A 19737-nucleotide genomic window follows, 5' to 3' on the forward strand; every position below is an offset into this window, starting at 1 on the left:
TTAATATTGCGGGGAGAGTGACATTCCAAGCTACAACACTTTTAAGCGTGTAGAAGTGATTTATGTCCAGTTAATACTGATATAGTTTGATTTTATTTTTTACAGTGGCGTGATGTTAGCAACATGCTTGTAAATGTACGTGAAGGGAAGGGTGGAAATGTTTTGTCTGATGAAGAATTTCTTGTAACGCTTTCTGTGTGCACAAGAAGCACTTAAACCCACAGGTTTGTGGTTTTAGACGATGGCCAAAGCACTCTTAATTTAAATGTTTTTTCAGTTGTTGTATTCCTGTTTGTGATGAGGTCCAGGCATGGAAATATTAGTATATGTAAAAGGCTGACTAACTTTTATTTTTAAAGAGGAATTAGAACTATTTAAGTCTGTCCATGTAAAAAGGCTGTTTGGAGTTTGTTTCACTTGCAAACTGCAATTAAATTAAATAATGCTGCAATAAATGAAACACTTCAGATTTGTTGTGTGTTGCCAGCCTGTTGTAAAAAACACACATGAAATAAACTAGACGAGATATCATGCGCAAAAGTAAAACATTACCAAACATTAACAACTCATCTGTTAAATGACATATGTGTGAGACCTGTACTATGAAGCCAGTTTAGCCACTTAGCTGTGTCCTGCAGTCCATCGCCATCAACCAATAACATGTGAGTGAAGTAGTGTCATATTATAATGTCATGGATAGTCCGATAATTCCCACTTGTATTAATTTAGTAGTGCTTTTCCCCTCTTACAAGGCAAAGTGCCTTAAATTTCACAAAAACTCTTGTGCTTTTAATAGTGTATGTTTCCTCACACACATTCACATAACTGCACATTACTCAGGCTTAATATCTTATTCCACTGGGCTATTTACTGGAATAGGCTGAAGATAACTTAGAAAGTGTGACTTGTGGTTACGCCAGATAAACAACCTAAATTAACAACAATCCTTCACAGAGTCATGTATTCACATCATGAAAACAATCACTTTTTCTTATCAGATTCCAGTTACTCTTACATTTTTGTCCAACTCCCACAAAATAAAAATGTTAAAGTTTGCGGGCGGTTAAGGAGTCTGATGCTGCTCGTTTGAAGCTGTGGTATGTTGTCTGTGGGACTCGGGCTCAGAAGGAAATACCTTGAACGATCCCGCTTCTTCACTTGAATTCTGGACCTCTGCTTGGATTTGTTGAGGATCTCCAGAGCTTACTGCACCTTCATCCATCTCCTCCTCCATCATATCAGCTTGTGGTTCACGTTCCTGCTCCTTTTCGTCTGAGTTTGTGTCCTCCATGACAAAAAGGTTCCTCATGGAGTCTGCCACTGCTTCTCTCAGCTCATCCTCTGATTCCTCAAAGTTCCTAATGAGAAAGAGTGGAAAAAATTAACACTTAATGACATGTAAGAGTTAAAAAAAAAACATTGACCAAAATGTTTGATGTAATTAAGTAAGATTTGTGATGTTGCAGAATTCTGGGCGTGTACACTGCTGAGTAAAGACAGGTAGAGGCTTTTTGACTCACTGCACATTGTGGCTCAACCTCTGTGTACAAATGTGACTAAAAATATGAAGCATTGCAAAAATCATTTTTTTAATATTATATTTAGTATTATAGGCAACTTTGTTGCCTATAATACATTCATATCTTATATACCTGGTATTGTTCTATTCCCCTCCCTTTGAAATTCAGAGACATGTAAAGCGTTGCTCTGTTACATGAATCAGTAGCACTGACGAGCAATTTTTGGTGCATTTTTTCACTAAATTGTTCTGGAATTTATTACGAACTTGTCCAAAGTTATAGTTGACAATCTGATTCTCTCTCATTTAATCCTTTAATTTCTGTACAATACTTTAATAAACTCATAACTGTAACTCCATCTGGTTCAGCTCACTGTGGCAGCATGGAGTAAAAATATGCAGTATATTTAGAATGTGAACAGAAGGAAGCATTGACTTACGTGTCATCGTCATCTGACCGCGGCTCCAGACGCTCTTCATCCATCTCTACATCAGACTCCTCCTCTTCTTCCCCATCCCTTTCCTCCTCTTCGTCCGGGTTAATCTCCTCCTCTGTTCCGCCCTGCTGTGTCTCTAAATCTGTTTCACATTAAAGATATTTCAGGACCACTGAGAATAGCACATTGTACCCTTTACACTGCTGGGTTCAACACTGATCAGATGCGAGTGTGTGATGTCTCACCTGTGGCCACTGAGTCTAGAGTTGATGATGTGAGCTCAGCCTGAGCCAGAGCTCTGAGTAGGGTGTTAGGGGGCTTGTCAATCCACTGCCTACGACCTGCCACTTCCTCACCTTAAAATCATCATTTTAGTGCCTTGGTTACAATGTCCAATAGATGACCATTATTCAGAAAAGCAAAGACCGACTAATTCTAATAAACATTTTGAGCATCACCACCCAGCTGTTCTGCGGGTATGCTGCACCTTGTCCAGCCTCGACTGCCGTGTTGTAGACTGAGTTGATGTCCATGTTGCCGAGCGCGTTCAGCAAAGTCTGAGGAGTCCTGTTGCTCCACCCCCTCCTCCCCTGTAGCCAATCCTTGAGCTTCAGCTGTGCTCCTTCCTGGAAGGACAGAGTTCGATTCAGTGGATCCACTTCCTGCATGGAAAAGGAACGTAAGAGTGAGAAGAAGATTGGCAGTTAGAAAGATACTAAAGACTATATTTATTATATTTATATTTATTTAATTATTTATTTTACTTTTTCTTTTATTTCTATCTTATGTAATTTCATTATATAGTTCCTATGTACAGCTTTGTGTCAGCTGTGGTTGTTTTAAAGTGCTTTATAAATAAAGGTGATGATGATGATGATGATATCTTCTGTCTCTCACCTGGTCATCCTGTTTTCTTCCTTCCTCTTCTTTCTCCTCCTCATCGTCTTCCCTTAGCTCTTCATGATCTAATCGGATCTCAAACATGATTCCCCTCTGTAGACATCACAAACCCCAAAAAGAGCAAAAGATACAGTAGTCTTCAGTGATTCAGATGTGTCAACAACTTAAATGCCACTGTTGAATCTGGAAAGGTCTTCAATATTCAAATAGTTTGAATGCAGGTATACAAATAGAATTACTGGACTTAACCTCTGCAGAGTTGTTTTTGTTGGTATAAACTCACTTTGTCTTTGTGTTTTCTCTCCAAAGCTCTCATCTGGTCTCTGTTCTCCTCTCTGATCTCCCTCAGAGCTGCTTCAACATCCTGCAGAAACCAAACACAGAGAAAACTACAGTTATCATTAATTCTTCTGTAGAATGAATATTGTATCCCTAAATATGTGTGCAAACACTACAGCGATTGCTTTAAAAATAAAGCAGAATATACTGTTAAAGTATGGTTATAGGTTTGTAATAGTTCATGAAGATAATACAGGTATATGCCGTGCAGACATAGGGTGTAATTTGCAAGGAGAATGGATCTTTAATCGATCTACAGTGCAAACAACACTTTGTGCACTGGCAATGCTTTGATAGTTGAAATGACATTGCGTAGACGTGAACAATCTGGATTCTGTTCTGCTCCAACTTTTCATTAAGCACGGCTGTTTCAGAGTCAAAACTATTACATTATTAATCAAACGCATGCCTGGTCATCTACATCAGCATTCCCTAAAAAGGTGAGATCTATAGTCTCTTATTTCATTCCATTGTATTCATTCAGTTATGCGCGGTGTCTGTTGTCTCACATCCTGCAGTTTCAAAGCCTTGATGTGAAGAAAGGCTACAGTTTGTTAGTTTGGCAGCTGATGGTGACGCTGCTGTGATGGGCTGTTAGAGAGGAACGGTCAGTGGAAAGACCAACCCTAACTTGACCATCATACACTGCATTCACAAGTTAGAGCCTGCAGTCCATGATGGTGCAGAACATGTTACAGAGATATTTTCACATATTTATGAAGTGTTTGTTGCTGGTCTGAATAAATATAAAGGCTTGCCCCTTTTCCTCTCTGGAGGTTTGCATATATGAGTAAAAGAGGGGCACTGCACTGCAAATGTCACGCTACAGGAAAGCAGAAAATTCATAACTGGCCTCTGAAAGAAATGAAATTAGCTTTAGAAAATTGCTCTATATTACTAAAATATCATCAATATGAAGAGAGTATTTGTGATTCCTATCCAGTGATCTATTTCACCAGTGCAGGTGCTGCTTTCTGGGGCTCTTTGTTGTCGACAGATGGTTCTGTGTCCTTGGATTGCTCCAACACAAAGGTCTCGTGTTTGTGTTGTGGCTTGGCCTGAAACATGACAGGATGAAAATATATTAATGCTCTTCATTATTGACTGAGAGTTGCTATTATGTGTATTTACTGCAGAAGGTTCTTTCAACCTTTGAAGTGACCCAAAGTGTAAAAGGGAAGGTTCAAGAGTTCAGGAGTTTGTACGTACCTGTGCTTCAGCTCTCATCCTCATCTGTTTCATCTCCAGGTGATATTGCTGTCTAATGAGATCGAGCTGACGCAAGTACTCCTGCAACCACACACACTCTGAAAGCTACTAGAAAACATTCTTGGGAAAACTTTTTCTGCATTTCTTTATTTCTGTAAACATATTTTTTTTCCCCTTCATTTAGATACTAAACCTAACTGCTCGCTGCTGTGTCTTGTGAGTGTGTCCCACCTGCTGACCCCCCTGTCTCTTCTCAAGAGGCATATGCTGGTGTTCAGGTTTGCCCACCTCCTGCTCTTGACCACCAGGCTTGCTGTTGCACTCAGCTGTACATGGACGCAGACCCTGAACAACAGAAAAGCAAAGGCTAAAGGTAAAAGTGGCTAAAAGTTGGGAAAACTGTACCACTTTCATTTCTTACAGTATAGTCTCACAGGTAATAAACTGTACTGTGCATTAGTACAGTTTAATAGTGAACAGTTTTGAGGTACTTGTGTTCCACTACACTGACCACAACACTACAGCTCCACTTATAGTAAATACACTAATATCAGAGTAGCTATTACAGCAACAGTGTGTGGAGCCACAGAGCTTGGTCCTACCAGCTGTTTCTCTGCTCTCAGCTTATAGTGGTTGGCCTCCTGTCTTCTCTGCAGGTATTCATTTCGAGCAGCAGCCACACTGACAGACACAAGAAGATTAACTGTTACTCAAGAAAAGAACTGCTCACTTCAGTTCAATTCAATTGTATTTATATAGCGCAAAATCACAACAACAGGTGCTTCAAGGTATTTTACAGTGGCTTGCAAAAGTATTCAGCCCCCTTGAGCTTTCCCACATTTTGTCACATTACAGCCACAAACATGAATCAATTTTATTGGAATTCCACGTGAAAGACCAATACAAAGTGGTGTACACGTGAGAAGTGGAACGAAAATCATACATGATTCCAAACATTTTTTACAAATAAATAACTGCAAAGTGGGGTGTGCGTAATTATTCAGCCCCCTTTGGTCTGAGTGCAGTCAGTTGCCCATAGACATTGCCTGATGAGCGCTAATGACTAAATAGAGTGCACCTGTGTGTAATCTAATGTCAGTACAAATACAGCTGCTCTGTGACGGCCTCAGAGGTTGTCTGAGAGAATATTGGGAGCAGCAACACCATGAAGTCCAAAGAACACACCAGACAGGTCAGGGATAAAGTTATTGAGAAATTTAAAGCAGGCTTAGGCTACAAAAAGATTTCCCAAGCCTTGAACATCCCACGGAGCACTGTTCAAGCCATCATTCAGAAATGGAAGGAGTATGGCACAACTGTAAACCTACCAAGACAAGGCCGTCCACCTAAACTCACAGGCCGAACAAGGAGAGCGCTGATCAGAAATGCAGCCAAGAGGCCCATGGTGACTCTGGACGAGCTGCAGAGATCTACAGCTCAGGTGGGGGAATCTGTCCATAGGACAACTATTAGTCGTGCACTGCACAAAGTTGGCCTTTATGGAAGAGTGGCAAGAAGAAAGCCATTGTTAACAGAAAACCATAAGAAGTCCCGTTTGCAGTTTGCCACAAGCCATGTGGGGGACACAGCAAACATGTGGAAGAAGGTGCTCTGGTCAGATGAGACCAAAATAGAACTTTTTGGCCAAAATGCAAAACGCTATGTGTGGCAGAAAACTAACACTGCACATCACTCTGAACACACCATCCCCACTGTCAAATATGGTGGTGGCAGCATCATGCTCTGGGGGTGCTTCTCTTCAGCAGGGACAGGGAAGCTGGTCAGAGTTGATGGGAAGATGGATGGAGCCAAATACAGGGCAATCTTGGAAGAAAACCTCTTGGAGTCTGCAAAAGACTTGAGACTGGGGCGGAGGTTCACCTTCCAGCAGGACAACGACCCTAAACATAAAGCCAGGGCAACAATGGAACGGTTTAAAACAAAACATATCCATGTGTTAGAATGGCCCAGTCAAAGTCCAGATCTAAATCCAATCGAGAATCTGTGGCAAGATCTGAAAACTGCTGTTCACAAACGCTGTCCATCTAATCTGACTGAGCTGGAGCTGTTTTGCAAAGAAGAATGGGCAAGGATTTCAGTCTCTAGATGTGCAAAGCTGGTAGAGACATACCCTAAAAGACTGGCAGCTGTAATTGCAGCAAAAGGTGGTTCTACAAAGTATTGACTCAGGGGGCTGAATAATTACGCACACCCCACTTTTTCAGTTATTTATTTGTAAAAAATGTTTGGAATCATGTATGATTTTCGTTCCACTTCTCACGTGTACACCACTTTGTATTGGTCTTTCACATGGAATTCCAATAAAATTGATTCATGTTTGTGGCTGTAATGTGACAAAATGTGGAAAAGTTCGAAGGGGCCGAATACTTTTGCAAGCCACTGTATATTGTAAATAAAGACCCTACAATAATACAGAGAAAACAACAATTAGATCACTGTCTTTGAGTAAGCCCTTGGTGACAGTGGGAAGGAAAAACTCCCTTTTAACAGGAAGAAACCTCTGGCAGAACCAGGCTCAGGTAGGGGCGGCCATCTATCATGACCTGTTGGGGTGAGAACAGGAATCTTTTTATTTCTGTAATAAAGGATTTTTAGAATTAGGACGGTGACAAAGACTAGTGTGCATGTGCAACAGTGAGCAAAGCAAAGCTCGACCCACCTGACAGAAAAACTGTTTGCAAAAAACCTCCATCAATGGCCACAACACATGAGTGTTTTCAGATCAAAGTGTAGAAATGCTAAACATTTTGCCCAATAACTGAATGTGTGAGGGGTGAACACAAAGTCTGTTTAATGTAAAGATATGTTTATGGTATATTACCATTTTATCCCATTTAACTACTTAAACAGAACCTTTAATGGTGGTATGTACAGCTGAAACAAATCATCCATTAGTAAAGAGGAACTCAATTGACAGCTACTGTAATGACAGCTGAATGTACTTTCTATCCAGAATTGTTTTTATTGGTTAATTTAATTGAAAGTTTTTACAGAAACTGTTTCCTGAATAACTGTTAGTGACAGGTGTACTGGTCTGTGGTCACTCACCGCTGATATGGTTCCACAGAACAAGGAGCAGCTTGGTCTTCACATTGCTCCTTTGGTCTTTCCACAAGAGGAAGAGGAAGAACATCCTCTTTGTTCCTCCTCTGAAAGGCATCCAACTGGGCGTGGTAGTGTTGGTAATGGCTGACAGGCTGCTGACCATTAAACCTGTAATTAATATTACATATTATACATGCATGATAAACCATCATTAATTTTTAAGTGAAGCTAATAGTTGATTAACCAAAACTGAGATCTGTATCTGTATGAATGATAAGAAACATACAATAGAGGTATAGGAAAGTACATCCTTTCAATTCTAAGGTTTTACATATCAGGACATAACTTGATGAGCTCTGGAGACTTGATGATGATCATTTAAATCAAGCACATTTGATTAGCAGCACATGGCTGCTACTTACCCACTTAATTCCCTCTGCATCCAGTAAGGGTCTACTTTGTTACACACTGCTTCTGCATTTTGGCTTAATTTTTGTTAAATACATAATGACATGGTGTAATTTGTCTATGTTCAAATCCAGTCTGGGGACTTTCTGTGCAGAGGTTGCATACTTTCCTGTGTCTGTGTGGGTTTTCCCCGGGAACGCCGGCTTCTTCCCACAGTCTAAAAACATTCTTGGGGTTAGGCTACTTAGTGATGCTAAACTGGCCATACGTGTGAATGTGAAAGTGAATGGTTGTCTGTCTCTCTGTATTAGCCCTGTGACAGACTGATGACCTGTCCAGGGTGTACCCCAGCTCTCACTGTATGAAGCTGGGATGGGCTCCCCAGTACCCCAACCCAAACTTTAACTGGATAACCAGAAAAAGGATAGATGGATGTAATATGTCATGTTCATATGAGGCTGCAGCTAGCTATTATATTATAGCTATCTAAGATATAATTTTTTTTACAGATCATCTTGAAATAAGATGCACTTAAAGCTGGTCAGGTTACAGCTGTAAACAGAAGTGTCAATATCAGGCGGGAATAGGTCCAAAGGAATTACTATGCGTTCACATCATTCTGAGCAAACCTTTGGATCCCTGGAAACTCTCTATTGGCTGCTAGTTGTGCTTCTCTACGTTGAGGAGGCTGCAATTACAAACAAATGCAGTATTAATACAACAGAAATACAAGAAAAACTAAAGAACTGTATTATACTGACTGAGCTGTGCTTCCATTGCTTTACTGCACCTTTGTTAAAAGAACAAAGAGTTGCAGTAAAGCAAAAATCATGCTTGGGTGATACAAGCTCTACTCCAAATCTGAAAAAGCACCTACTAGCTAAGTACAGCAGTTCCACACCACTGGAGGTACAGTAGTTAAAAACAAGCTAGCAAGTCAAGCAAGTCATTAACCGCTGAAACGTACAAGGTTACTTTTTTATGGTGGTAATCAGTGAAACTGTGGATATTGTTTCCATGTTATTACTTTATGGTAGGTGGGTGTGTAGGCTTTGAGAGGGACTTTCCAATCTGGTCTAGCAGGCACTCGCTTGTTGGCATTCCCCGGCCTCTCGGCTACTCTAGCCTTCTGAATCTTACCTGGAAAACATGAGAATCTTGAGTTAGAATAACATGGAGTGGGCTGTTTTTTGCTGTCTGTGAGCACAGAGTCACACGCTGTAATTGTTGTTGTTGGTCGCTGTTTCACAGATAAACTTCACTTTTCTTGGTTTCTGTGTTTTTAATGTGTCACTTTCACACATGACATAAATGTAGGTTTATATGCGTATACAGTGGGGGGTTTTACTGCTTTGACAGTGCATGCAGTTTTTCAAGTCTTGCTTTTTGCTTTTTTCATTAAAAGACTAAACCACTCAAACAACAGGTAAAAATAATGTGCAAGTGTTGAGACAAATAAGTTAGGTAACCATTGTGAAGGAGAAAGTGAAAATAAACACCCCCTCAGTGATTTGTACTTGGGCTGTGCGCTGATGTTATCAAAACACAATGTGAGCCAGGATGTGAGGTGATTACATTTAGTCCAATCAGGTTCCAGCTCTTCCCCAACGGTTACCGAGTGATACGAGCGGACAGGAGTTTCCCTGCAGCTTATCAGATGTGTTGAAGGACAGTCCAGGATGCATGTGGTGTGGGTAAGCTACCACTGGGTGTCACTGCAGTATACACAATTGAAGACTCAGAGCAGAACTGAAATTATTAAGAGATTCTCTTACTGCTCTTATACCTGAAGGCTCTGCTGATGTTTATCTAATACCACTCTTACAGCTTGTACTATAAAAAATAATGCAAAAAGTTGTAGAAAAAAAACACTCCCACATCATAGATAGTGACTGGAAAGGGAATTATGTTTGTTCCTTGCACACAGCATACAGAAGCATCCCTACAGGTATGCTTTATGTACTTTAAATTATTTTGAAAGTAAATTAAAACATATAACCATCAATAAACGCATCAGACAGACATCTGAAGCCCCCAAATTCGCTCTTCACCATAACAACATGGTCCAAGTCATAATGCACTATCTTGAGCAACAAAACAGAAAAAAAAGTATTGCAGCAGATGGTCTGCCCCGTAAGGAGTCTTGACCTCAACATCATGGACACAGTGTAGGAACAGAATAGGCAGAAGATACTGACAGAACCTAAATCAGAAGGGAAAAAAATCAAGGCATGTTTTCCAAAAGATGTGTGAGGGAAAAAAGCTCCCTTCCAAGTAATTTAAAAATTTTGTACTGTAAGTCCAGCTGCACCTTGTGTGTTTGCTGCTCCTCCTCTTGTTTTAACTGGTTGAGACCCCACAGCTTTGTTTCTATGCAACACGGTGTGGCTAAACTCCTCCTGCATCACCTGCTCACACACAGGAAATCACAAAAACAGAAGCAAACCTGCACATTTATATACGTATTTATCTGTCAGAGACTTTTATAACCAAGTCAATATCTGGAATTTACAAACATTTGATTTAACACACTAAAATCATTTCATGTAATGTGAGATCTGTTTGAATTCATGCCCCATGAAATCCTGCCTGAAAAATAACAAATTCCTGAAATCTGAATTATCTAAAATCTCAATTCATCTCAATTAATATTTAGTAATGCTTCAATCTGTTTGACAAATATATTAGGCACTGAAAAAATATTTTAAAATATTTATAACTAAGTAGTTGTTTAGTATTATGCCCATATAGTACTATTTTTTAAGAAATTTGTTTGCTGTGTTTGTATGATCTTGTCATATATTTTGATTTATGTGTTTGATTTTGTTTCATGAATTAGTGACAGTACTCATATTATCTTATTCCTAAACTATCTGACTGTTTTATGTTGCAAACATGAACAATTTCCTTTTACTGAGATGACCATTTGATGACATCAATCATCTGTGAACCAATCCGATTGCATACCTGAGTATCCAGGTGTTTGCTGATATTTTTCTCCAAAATAGGACGTCGGAGGACTGAGGTGACTGAGGGACGGTCTCGTGGGTTGACCTGAACAAGAAAGGAAAAAATGTTTGTTTTCATGTGTATGCACAATTAAAGTAAAAACTCAGTGCTTCCTGGGAGATCCAAAAGTATTTTTAGCAAAGACCCACCATCTCGGTCTATGAATGCAGTCTCTTCCCTGTAGGAAGCATCCAGACTACCTGCTTTTACTCCAGTGTGACAGCCTGGTTGCATGACCAAACCACTTCAGATATTAGCCCAAAGGACCAGTTGTTCTACTCCCTGCTAACTGCAGTCTGACTCATTACTAATTAAGTCTGAGTCAAAAGTCCAGCTTCATGTTCATACTTGTTGGTTTTGCACACTTGTTTATCTAACTCATATCCACAGACCAAATGAAAAACCTGCAACCGACATGAGAGTGTCTGACCTTAAAGAGCTGGGTGACCAGCAGGCGTAGGTCGTAGGAGTAGCGACTGGGTACTGGGCTGTAGCGCCCCCTGCAGATTTTACTGACAAGCTGTCGCAAGCTGCTGGCCTCAAACTGCAGGAGTCAAGTCGACACAGACACACACAAATACCCCATGGGATACATATATGCAGCACACAGAGAATCCATGTAAATGTCTCTACTTTGGACGACCAAAACAGATTCTGTGTCAGTTTCCTATTTGGTCTAATTCCTGATTCTCTTACTGCCCTCCTACGCAGAGGCCAGCATTAGCGTAAGAGTTAGCATTAAGACAGCATTAGTGAAGCTGAGTTTGTGAAGCAGCTTTGGGTGTGCAGGGCGTTGGGCAGCTTACTGGATGTTTTAGGGTACAGAGTTCATACAGGACACACCCGAGAGACCAGATATCCCTGCAGGAAGGAAACACACACACACAAGGACAAAGGTTAGAAGGAAAGATTTCAAAAACAATCTGACATCATCTTAACCACATCAACTTTCTAGTGAGACAAAGACTTCATTACATTACCTCTCACCTCACTGTTGATTTTGGGGGGTTTATTTACTAAAGTGTGTTTGCAAAGCATGTTAAATGATTATTTCTGATACACCTCACCTTGTATAACTCAATATTTCCTTGTGAAACTTCAGTTTCCAGTCCACTTGAGCTGAACTCACAAACATTACAAACAACACCAGAATCTTAAGAGCACTGAAGCAGCTAATCAGAGTATAGCTACCAATAGGAAAAATTCTTTTCAGGCATTTGCTTTCTTGGCTCAGAGCCAAGCATGTGTGTGGGGTGTTTGTCCTCTCGCACTTTGTTGGGACCTTTTAAGTGTTGAGAAGCTAAAGGCATTTCTGTCTTCTTTTGAAAGGACAGCTTAGGAATTTGGAATTAGTTCACATCAGTAGGGGTTTCAGCCATGAAACCCATGTGTGTGTGTGCATGTGTGTGAGTGTGGGAAAGAGGAAGGAACTTTGACCTCAGTTGTATCAAAATAAGACTGCAGAAGAGAGCAGCAAAAACACAAAAAAGAATGGAGGAAGGACGAATCATCAGCTTGAGATGTTGCATGTGTGAGGCTGCTTTTGGCAGGCCTGTATGTGTCTCTCTGTGTATGTGTTTGAACACGTTGAGGTGAGTGAAGGTGCTGCAGCCTGAGCAGATCATGACTGGAAGATTACAGCACCGTGCTCTATTATTACACCCACAAAGCTAATCCACAGTCACAGGTTCTAGCAGGGAACCTCCTCATTCTGGCCTCAGCTACTTGTTTAAACCCTCCCTCATCCAATCACAGCTTAGTCCCCAAAAACAAGGTGTAGGAGGGATTTCAAGATCACAATGATTTCAACAATGATTTCCTGGAACAAAAAAGGTTTTAGGCTTTTGCGGTGCACGCTGCATACTTGTGTTGTTGTTTCCTCGAGATAAAGATGTCTTAAAAATAAAAGACAATTTTTGAGACAGTAAATTTGAAAACAGAGCAATTTAAAAACTGTGTTCTTCAACAACTATGGGCCTTGTTTAAGTTTTAAGGGTTAGAAGGATTTTTTTTTTGTTTTGAAGAGACTGGAAAACATAGCAGAGGACTGCAGGGGACTGTACTATGAAGAAGGAAGTTTATACTATGACGTTTCCCTGTACTCCAAAACAACTCAAAACCCTGGGACCAAAAATAAGGAAGATGATAAAAACTACATTGTGACATATTGTTTCATACTGCTGTCCCATAGGAACATTAATAAAGCAAATATTCACATATAAATTATCAGGAAATTCTTTTTATGTAGGATCCCACTCAAGCTGCTCCTAATAAACAGACTTTACACTCTGGCTCCACTGCTAATAAAAGATCTTGATCAAAGTTAATGACAGATTGATTTATTTGTCCAGACACTGATGCCTGGTTTCAGAGCTGAACCGTACACAACTGGAGCTTCAGCCCCACACATGTCAGGTACAAAACAAAAACACAGTTTTATCACATCTGCTTTATTTTTGTGCCCCTCCATTAATTGGTTTGTATAACTTTTTTTTTTTTTTTTACAAAACATTGAATTGTGGGCACAACAAGCCTCTGTAGCTTATCATGGAATAAAAGAAATATCCAAAAAGAGGTTATGTTATGGAGCTTACTGGTTGCACAGGTATAACGGAACAATCTGAACAGTATGATGTATAATAAGTATGGCAACCACACATACGTACGTCTTGTTGTTATAGGGCCGATTCTCACAGATCTCTGGGGAGAGGTAGTACGGTGTCCCAACACAAGTCCTGGCCAGCTCCATGGTACTACACAATGGACAGAAACAACAATATTAGGGTAAATAAATTAACTGTAAATACAAGTTAATATGTATGCTATCAAAGAACATACAAAATACAAAAAACATAACAAATTTCCCACGTGTGGGACTAATAAAGGTTAGGTTATCTTATCTTATCTTATCTACACTAAATTACACATGGTCTCATAAAGCAATATGGGTGTTTTGCATACAAATGTTTTTTTTAGTAAGGGCACTCAATGTAAACAATTGGTTGAGGCAAAGTCTTGAAGGAAGGATTTGTTTTTGTTTTTTTGGTCAGCCATGTAAGATGGAAGTCATCATTAGTGGTGACGAGAAACATTAAATATATGTTCTGGAGAAAAGCAAATGAAATGTTTTTCTGGAAAAATGTAAACAGAAACCAAGACCAAACATAACTTTAAACTGAAGCTCCTTTTGTCAGTGAGTCAAAATGTAAGAACATGAACTTAAGTGATCAGGAAAATATGTATCATAAGTTATCTAACTGGCTAATTAGCCTAGCAAGGTAAGAGCATGTAGAAAACAGAATGTAGCAATAGAGAAAAACTGAATTACATTTGTTTCTCTTCATTAAACACTAACACTTAAGTCTGGCGTTTATTTTTAAGGCATTTTCACCTGCCCGCTGGATATTTTCTGTTTTATGAATTGTTTTTTGGGGAAAATCCCAGTATATGATCAGATTTTGAGGTGCGCCTTTGAGTTTGGTGGGAATGGGGTCAAGGAACGAGGTCTAGGACTTTAAACTGAGGTGTAGGCCTTGATGAATAATTTCTTCCTGATCTTTAAAATTTAAAGGTGAGAATATGAGGCAGTGCTAGATAAATTACTGTGACAGACTAAGATATTACCTCTGATAGTGGATGAATATAGAAAATCAGATTTAGACTGGTTTTTCAGTTGGGAGATGTAGGGTTGTCTGGCTAATTTTATTTTATTGTGTATCAGTAAAATATATTTTTATAGAGTTCAAAATTAATTTGTAGCTTATTTTTTCTGTATTTTCTCTCAGCTCTCCTGCAAATCAGACAGTGATCTTGAAGTGAAGCTAAAGGATAAATGAATGTCAGTCATACAAGTAGAAGCTGGCTGAACTCCTACAAAGAGTAAATCAAAACTTGCTGGTGGCGCTCATGAAAATCAGTCAAAGAATATTCTTCGCCATTAGGACTCAGTCTCTGGGAGCAATGACTTTCTGCACAAATGTTCATCAAACATCCAATAATTGTAGAGACATTTTGAACATGTTTGCTATTTTCAGTCATGTCTAACAATTATTGCATGCACAGACTGTTTTTTACAGGACATAGATGTGTTTTTATCATTCTCTGCAAGCAGCCAAAAAAAACTACAGGCAGACCATTATTTCCACAACCGTTTGTTTACATGTCCGGGACGACAGTTTGTGGAATGATAATCAGTTGTTTGGAAGTCATCCATGTTTTACAGAGTGCTCAGCGACAGACAGCTGCACTGTGTGTGTGTGTGTGTGTGTGTGTGTGTGTGTGTGTGTGTGTGAAGATGACACTGACTTACTTATTCAACATTCTTGCGATTCCAAAGTCCCCTAGCTTCGCTTTCATCCCTCCGTTGGTTAGGAAGATATTCTAGACCAGAGGGAGAGCAAGAATGAAAGGATCTCTGTGTTCAACAAGGAAGGGACTAACATTGTGTGTGTGTGTGTGTGTGTGTGTGTGTGTGTGTAAACGGATAAGACTGATGAAAGACAGTGATGGCCATGAGCAGTCTGTGGTCAGTTGTTTTGAGATATTCTTGGAGTTGGCATACAGCAAGGTCTTTGTTCAATGCAAAGCTGATCTCAGGACAGTTCAGCTGTACAATACTGTGCAATGATAACACTAGATAATTATAAAGCTCAACCTCAGTCTCTGTAGGTAATGTTTACCATGTAAATGTCCAATAATGAATGCACGATGTAAACTCTGCATTGTAAAGCTCAGTTAAAGTGATGATTATTGATCACAATCCTTGTCTTTAAAAATTATAATCAGACTTACATTGGTTGTTGTCAGGACACAGACTAAAAAACATATAACTCTTCATGAGGAGGTGAACACATGGGCAGGTTTGAACACTATTATTTGAAAAAACACCATTACTATATAAGGCCACCTGTTTTGTGTAATTTGTTGAAAAGTTCGAAATACCAAATAGTTTAAAAATACTGAACGCAGACAGAACAGCTTGTTTTGAATGAATCAGCTTTATATGTGATTGCAAGCTGTAGTGAAGCAGGTTGAATACTTGAGCTTTGATGTCTCTGTGGAGAATCTTCCGGTCATGGATGTGTTTGAGGCCCAGACAGATCTGAACAAACCAGTCGACAATCTGAGAAACACACAACTCTGTTTTATTACTGTGGCATTTTCCTATGGATAGAATGCAAATTACCACCTGATGAAAAATATAAATGAAAACCTCCACAAATAATGTCCCGATCAGGCATAACATCGTGACCACCTGCCTAATATTGTGTTGGTCCCCCTTTTGCTGCCAAAACAACCCATCGAGGCATGAAGGTGTGCTGTGGTATCTGTCAGCAAGATGCCAACAACAGATCTTCTAATCTTTAAGTTGAGAGGTGAGGGCTCTGTGGATTGGACTTGTTTGTCCAGCACACCCCACAGATGTTCAATTGGTTTGAGATCTGGGGAATTCAGTGCACATTATCCTGCTGAAAAAGGCTACAAAAGGCCATCAGGGAGTACTGTTTCTATGATATGCATGGCCTGCAACAATGCTTTGGTAGGTACTAGATGTCAAAGTAACATCAACATGGATGACAAGACCCAACTTTTCCCAGCAGAACATTTCCCAAAGCATCACACTGGTTTGCCTTCTTCCCATAGTGCATCCTATTGCCAGGTGTTCGCCCAGGTAAGTGAGTCACACACACCTGAGCATCCATGTGAGGTAAAAGAAATCATGATTTGTTCAATGAGACCACGTTCTTCCATTACTACATGGCCCAGTTCTCATGCTCACGTGCCTATTCCTGCCACTTTTGGTGGTGGACAGGAGTCAGCACGGACACCCTGACTGGTCTGCAGCTATGCAGCCCCACACACAACAAACTGTGATGCTCTATGTATCTATGTAACCAGCATTAACTTAAAGCAATCTGAGCTACAGTAGCTTGTCTGCTGGATTGGACCTCATAGCTTAGCCTTCGCTCCTCACATGCATCCATAACCATGTCGCTTGTTCACCACTGCAGACCAGGAACACCCCACAAGAGTTGCAGTTTTGGAGATACTCTAACCCAATCATCTAGCCATCACAATTTTTCTCCAAACCTTACACCTTGAGGACACTTGCTCCTTAATATATCCCAGCCACTAACAGGTGTCATGATGAAGAGATAATCAGTGTTATTCACTTCACCTGTCAGTGGTCATAATGTTATGTCTGATCGATGTGTGTTTGTACTGTTATTACTTACGTGCAGTAATAACAGAGACTGTATGTCCTTCAGTGTGTTTGTGAACATATTTCAGTGTAAAACTATCACAGTGAGGAAAATCTGATCAGTCTTTATCAAATAGCTAAGGCCATGGTGAGGTATACCTGCTCCTCAGTGAAAGGAACTCCTCTCTGCATGTTAATTTTCTTCATCAGATCTCCTCCGTCACAGTACTCCATCACTATATAAAGGCTGCCTCTCTCTATACAGACATCCAGAAAACACTTTAACACTGATATAAACTGATACATTACATCTTCTACTCTGAGGCCCACACATACCTTGAAAGGACCGGATGAAGGTGACAATGTTTGGATGTTTCATCTTTGACAGCAACGTCACCTCTTTCTTGGACGATTCCTTTTCCTTTGCTGACATCTGAGCAGCAAAACACACAAAAATAAAAGGAGGAATGTGTTCTTGGGAAGAACACTTCTAAATAAGCACTAAATATACTTTAGAATTGGTCACTCGAGCTTTAATGTTTTATCTGGGCTGCAACTAACCATTCATCACCAGTCCTTTTCAATGTAAGTATATTATTTACTTAAGTTAGTCTTGTAACATATAAAACTTAAACAACACGTTTTTTAGCTGAGAGATGTAGAATGTCTCAAGGGCTGTAGTGACTTACAAAAGACATTCTAATGTATACAGTAAGAAAGACAGCTTATTTAAGACTTGTCTTAGACTGTATTGACTGCAGAATACGGTTTTTTTTTAAACATAACCTGATTCCACTACAAATGAAGCTGGTACATGTATATCAGATAAGCTTAATTTGTGTTTGAAGCTTAAATTACAAAGCTGAGACATTACAAAGCTGCTTGAATGCATGTGTAAGTCACAGAGAGTGTAATCGTTTTCCTGATCCCAGCCAGCACTGCAGGTGGTGAAACTGTGCTATGCTGCTGTACCTTCCTGAGGCTGATCTCTTTGACGACACACTGTGTGTTTCCACCTCCCCCTTTATCTCTGACCAGGAAGGCTTTTCCAAATGCACCTTGCCCAATCTGTCTGATAACCTCATAGTCGTTCATTGCGCCTGGAAGACAGTATAAGGGGCAAACAGTTTAGCTGCTGAAACACAAACTCACTGAGACTGAGTAATAATGAAAAAAAAATCCAATAGAAAACTTTTTTTCTCATTTTAAAAATTAATGAAAATGTTAAAACGGTGGTAATGTTAAAGAGTCGTTGGTTAAAACTAATAAAACAAAATAAAATAAATGTTAGTCGCATGCAACGTATCTGGTTATATATACTATGAATATTAAAAAACAAAACGTCAGATAATAAGCACGTAAAATATTTCAGGGAAAAAAGTGTCCCATGTTCAAGTAATTCGGTTTGAATTGTGTTTTATGCGTGTAAGCTATTTTCCTATGCCCTCGCCTTAAAAAACGAATCAGTATTATTAACCCTTTCATACATGAATTATGACCACCTCAATCAGGATTTTTTCTTTCTTAAGTATTTTTATTCATCTTTAGGGCATGAAAAAAGATTTTTGAATTTCTTTTTTTTTTTTAACATGTACTATTCAAAGAGTTTTTTTTACATGTCCACTTAGGTGGACATCTTGCTGACCAGTGGGTGGCAGGGTATGGAGTGACACATCAGTGTCCAATGTGGTGGTTTATGTGCAAGTATACCATCAACACTGATAAAAATACAAGAAAACAGCCTTTGAATAGCTGTCCACTATTGTGACCACTATGCGTGAAATGGTTAAACAATTTGGAATGAGTTTAAACTATTAACGCGTTCATTTTTCTTAATTACAGGTCGCTGTCGAACAGACGGCACTAAGGCCGTTGCCATGGAGACTGAAACACAGGCTACTAGCATTCAATTTAGCATGTTTAACACAAGTTCACCAAAGAGGAGGACAGTGCTCACTTTTTCTTTCTTTTAGCGACACAGAAGCTCTCCACTTACCCTTTCAAAAGTAGCAAAAGCATAAGTCACATTGCGAAAGAAAACGGCGGCAAATTACTTATAAAGTCATTACAAGAAGCGCTTGTCTCCAGAAGTGTTGGACTACGGTAAGCGCGAAAGGAAACCACGCAGAATGCTGGGAGTAGTAGTTTTTGTAGGCGAGTTCGCCATTAGCTTTCGCTTTTATATTTCCCAAGCCGTTCAGCACCGTTTAATTTTGTAGTTTTGATTTACAGTACCTAGTATTCAATAGTTCATTCGTTCATTTTTATTTGCGCCGTAAACTATTTAAACTCCAACACTTTTGGGCCATACGGGGAATTTTTTTTATTAATCATTTTTTATGTTAATGTAAATTATTATTATAAAGAGGTTACCTGTTAAACGTATTTGCCTATAATTTCGTTTAAGTCTAAGTTTCAACAGGTTATCTCTTAAAATGCTCAAAGCAGCTGTTGCATGTCACTTCCTATACACATTAATCACGCATGTTGCAGTAACCGACCTAGACTCTATTTTTACACATAAACAGGACACGGACACAGGAAGATTATTTTCTATTGTTTGCTTTATATTTTTTTCGATTACTTGCTGGCATACCTGCATTGTAATGTTATCTAATAATCTTATGTTTACCTGCATAATTTTGGAC

The 19737-nt window shown here is 39.5% G+C and overlaps 1 protein-coding gene across 4 annotated transcripts; it reads right to left on the reverse strand.

Annotated features, from left to right (window-relative positions):
* Positions 1-6: 6 nt before the first annotated feature.
* Positions 7-19217, reverse strand: LOC100698951 (serine/threonine-protein kinase Nek5). Of its 4 annotated transcripts, none has more exons than XM_005475277.4 (24): positions 19086-19217; positions 18062-18189; positions 17426-17522; positions 17249-17346; positions 15926-16009; positions 15197-15267; positions 13554-13640; positions 11694-11748; positions 11318-11431; positions 10846-10932; positions 10190-10286; positions 8906-9018; positions 8508-8566; positions 7474-7638; positions 5007-5085; positions 4693-4749; positions 4405-4485; positions 4152-4253; positions 3140-3220; positions 2854-2949; positions 2444-2618; positions 2202-2312; positions 1960-2098; positions 7-1358 (listed from the first exon to the last, which is right to left on the reverse strand). In XM_005475277.4, the coding sequence occupies exons 2-24, from the start codon at positions 18182-18184 to the stop codon at positions 1064-1066; spliced, it is 2466 nt and encodes an 821-aa protein (XP_005475334.1). In that variant the 5' UTR covers positions 18185-18189; positions 19086-19217; the 3' UTR covers positions 7-1063. The 4 variants fall into 4 exon arrangements, with proteins under 4 accessions (XP_005475334.1, XP_005475333.1, XP_005475335.1 ...); XM_005475276.4 differs by having other exon boundaries at positions 4636-4749; XM_005475278.4 differs by lacking the exon at positions 11318-11431 and having other exon boundaries at positions 4636-4749.
* Positions 19218-19737: the final 520 nt, after the last annotated feature.

Source organism: Oreochromis niloticus, linkage group LG16, assembly GCF_001858045.2.
Source record: "Oreochromis niloticus isolate F11D_XX linkage group LG16, O_niloticus_UMD_NMBU, whole genome shotgun sequence".
NCBI lineage: Eukaryota > Metazoa > Chordata > Actinopteri > Cichliformes > Cichlidae > Oreochromis > Oreochromis niloticus.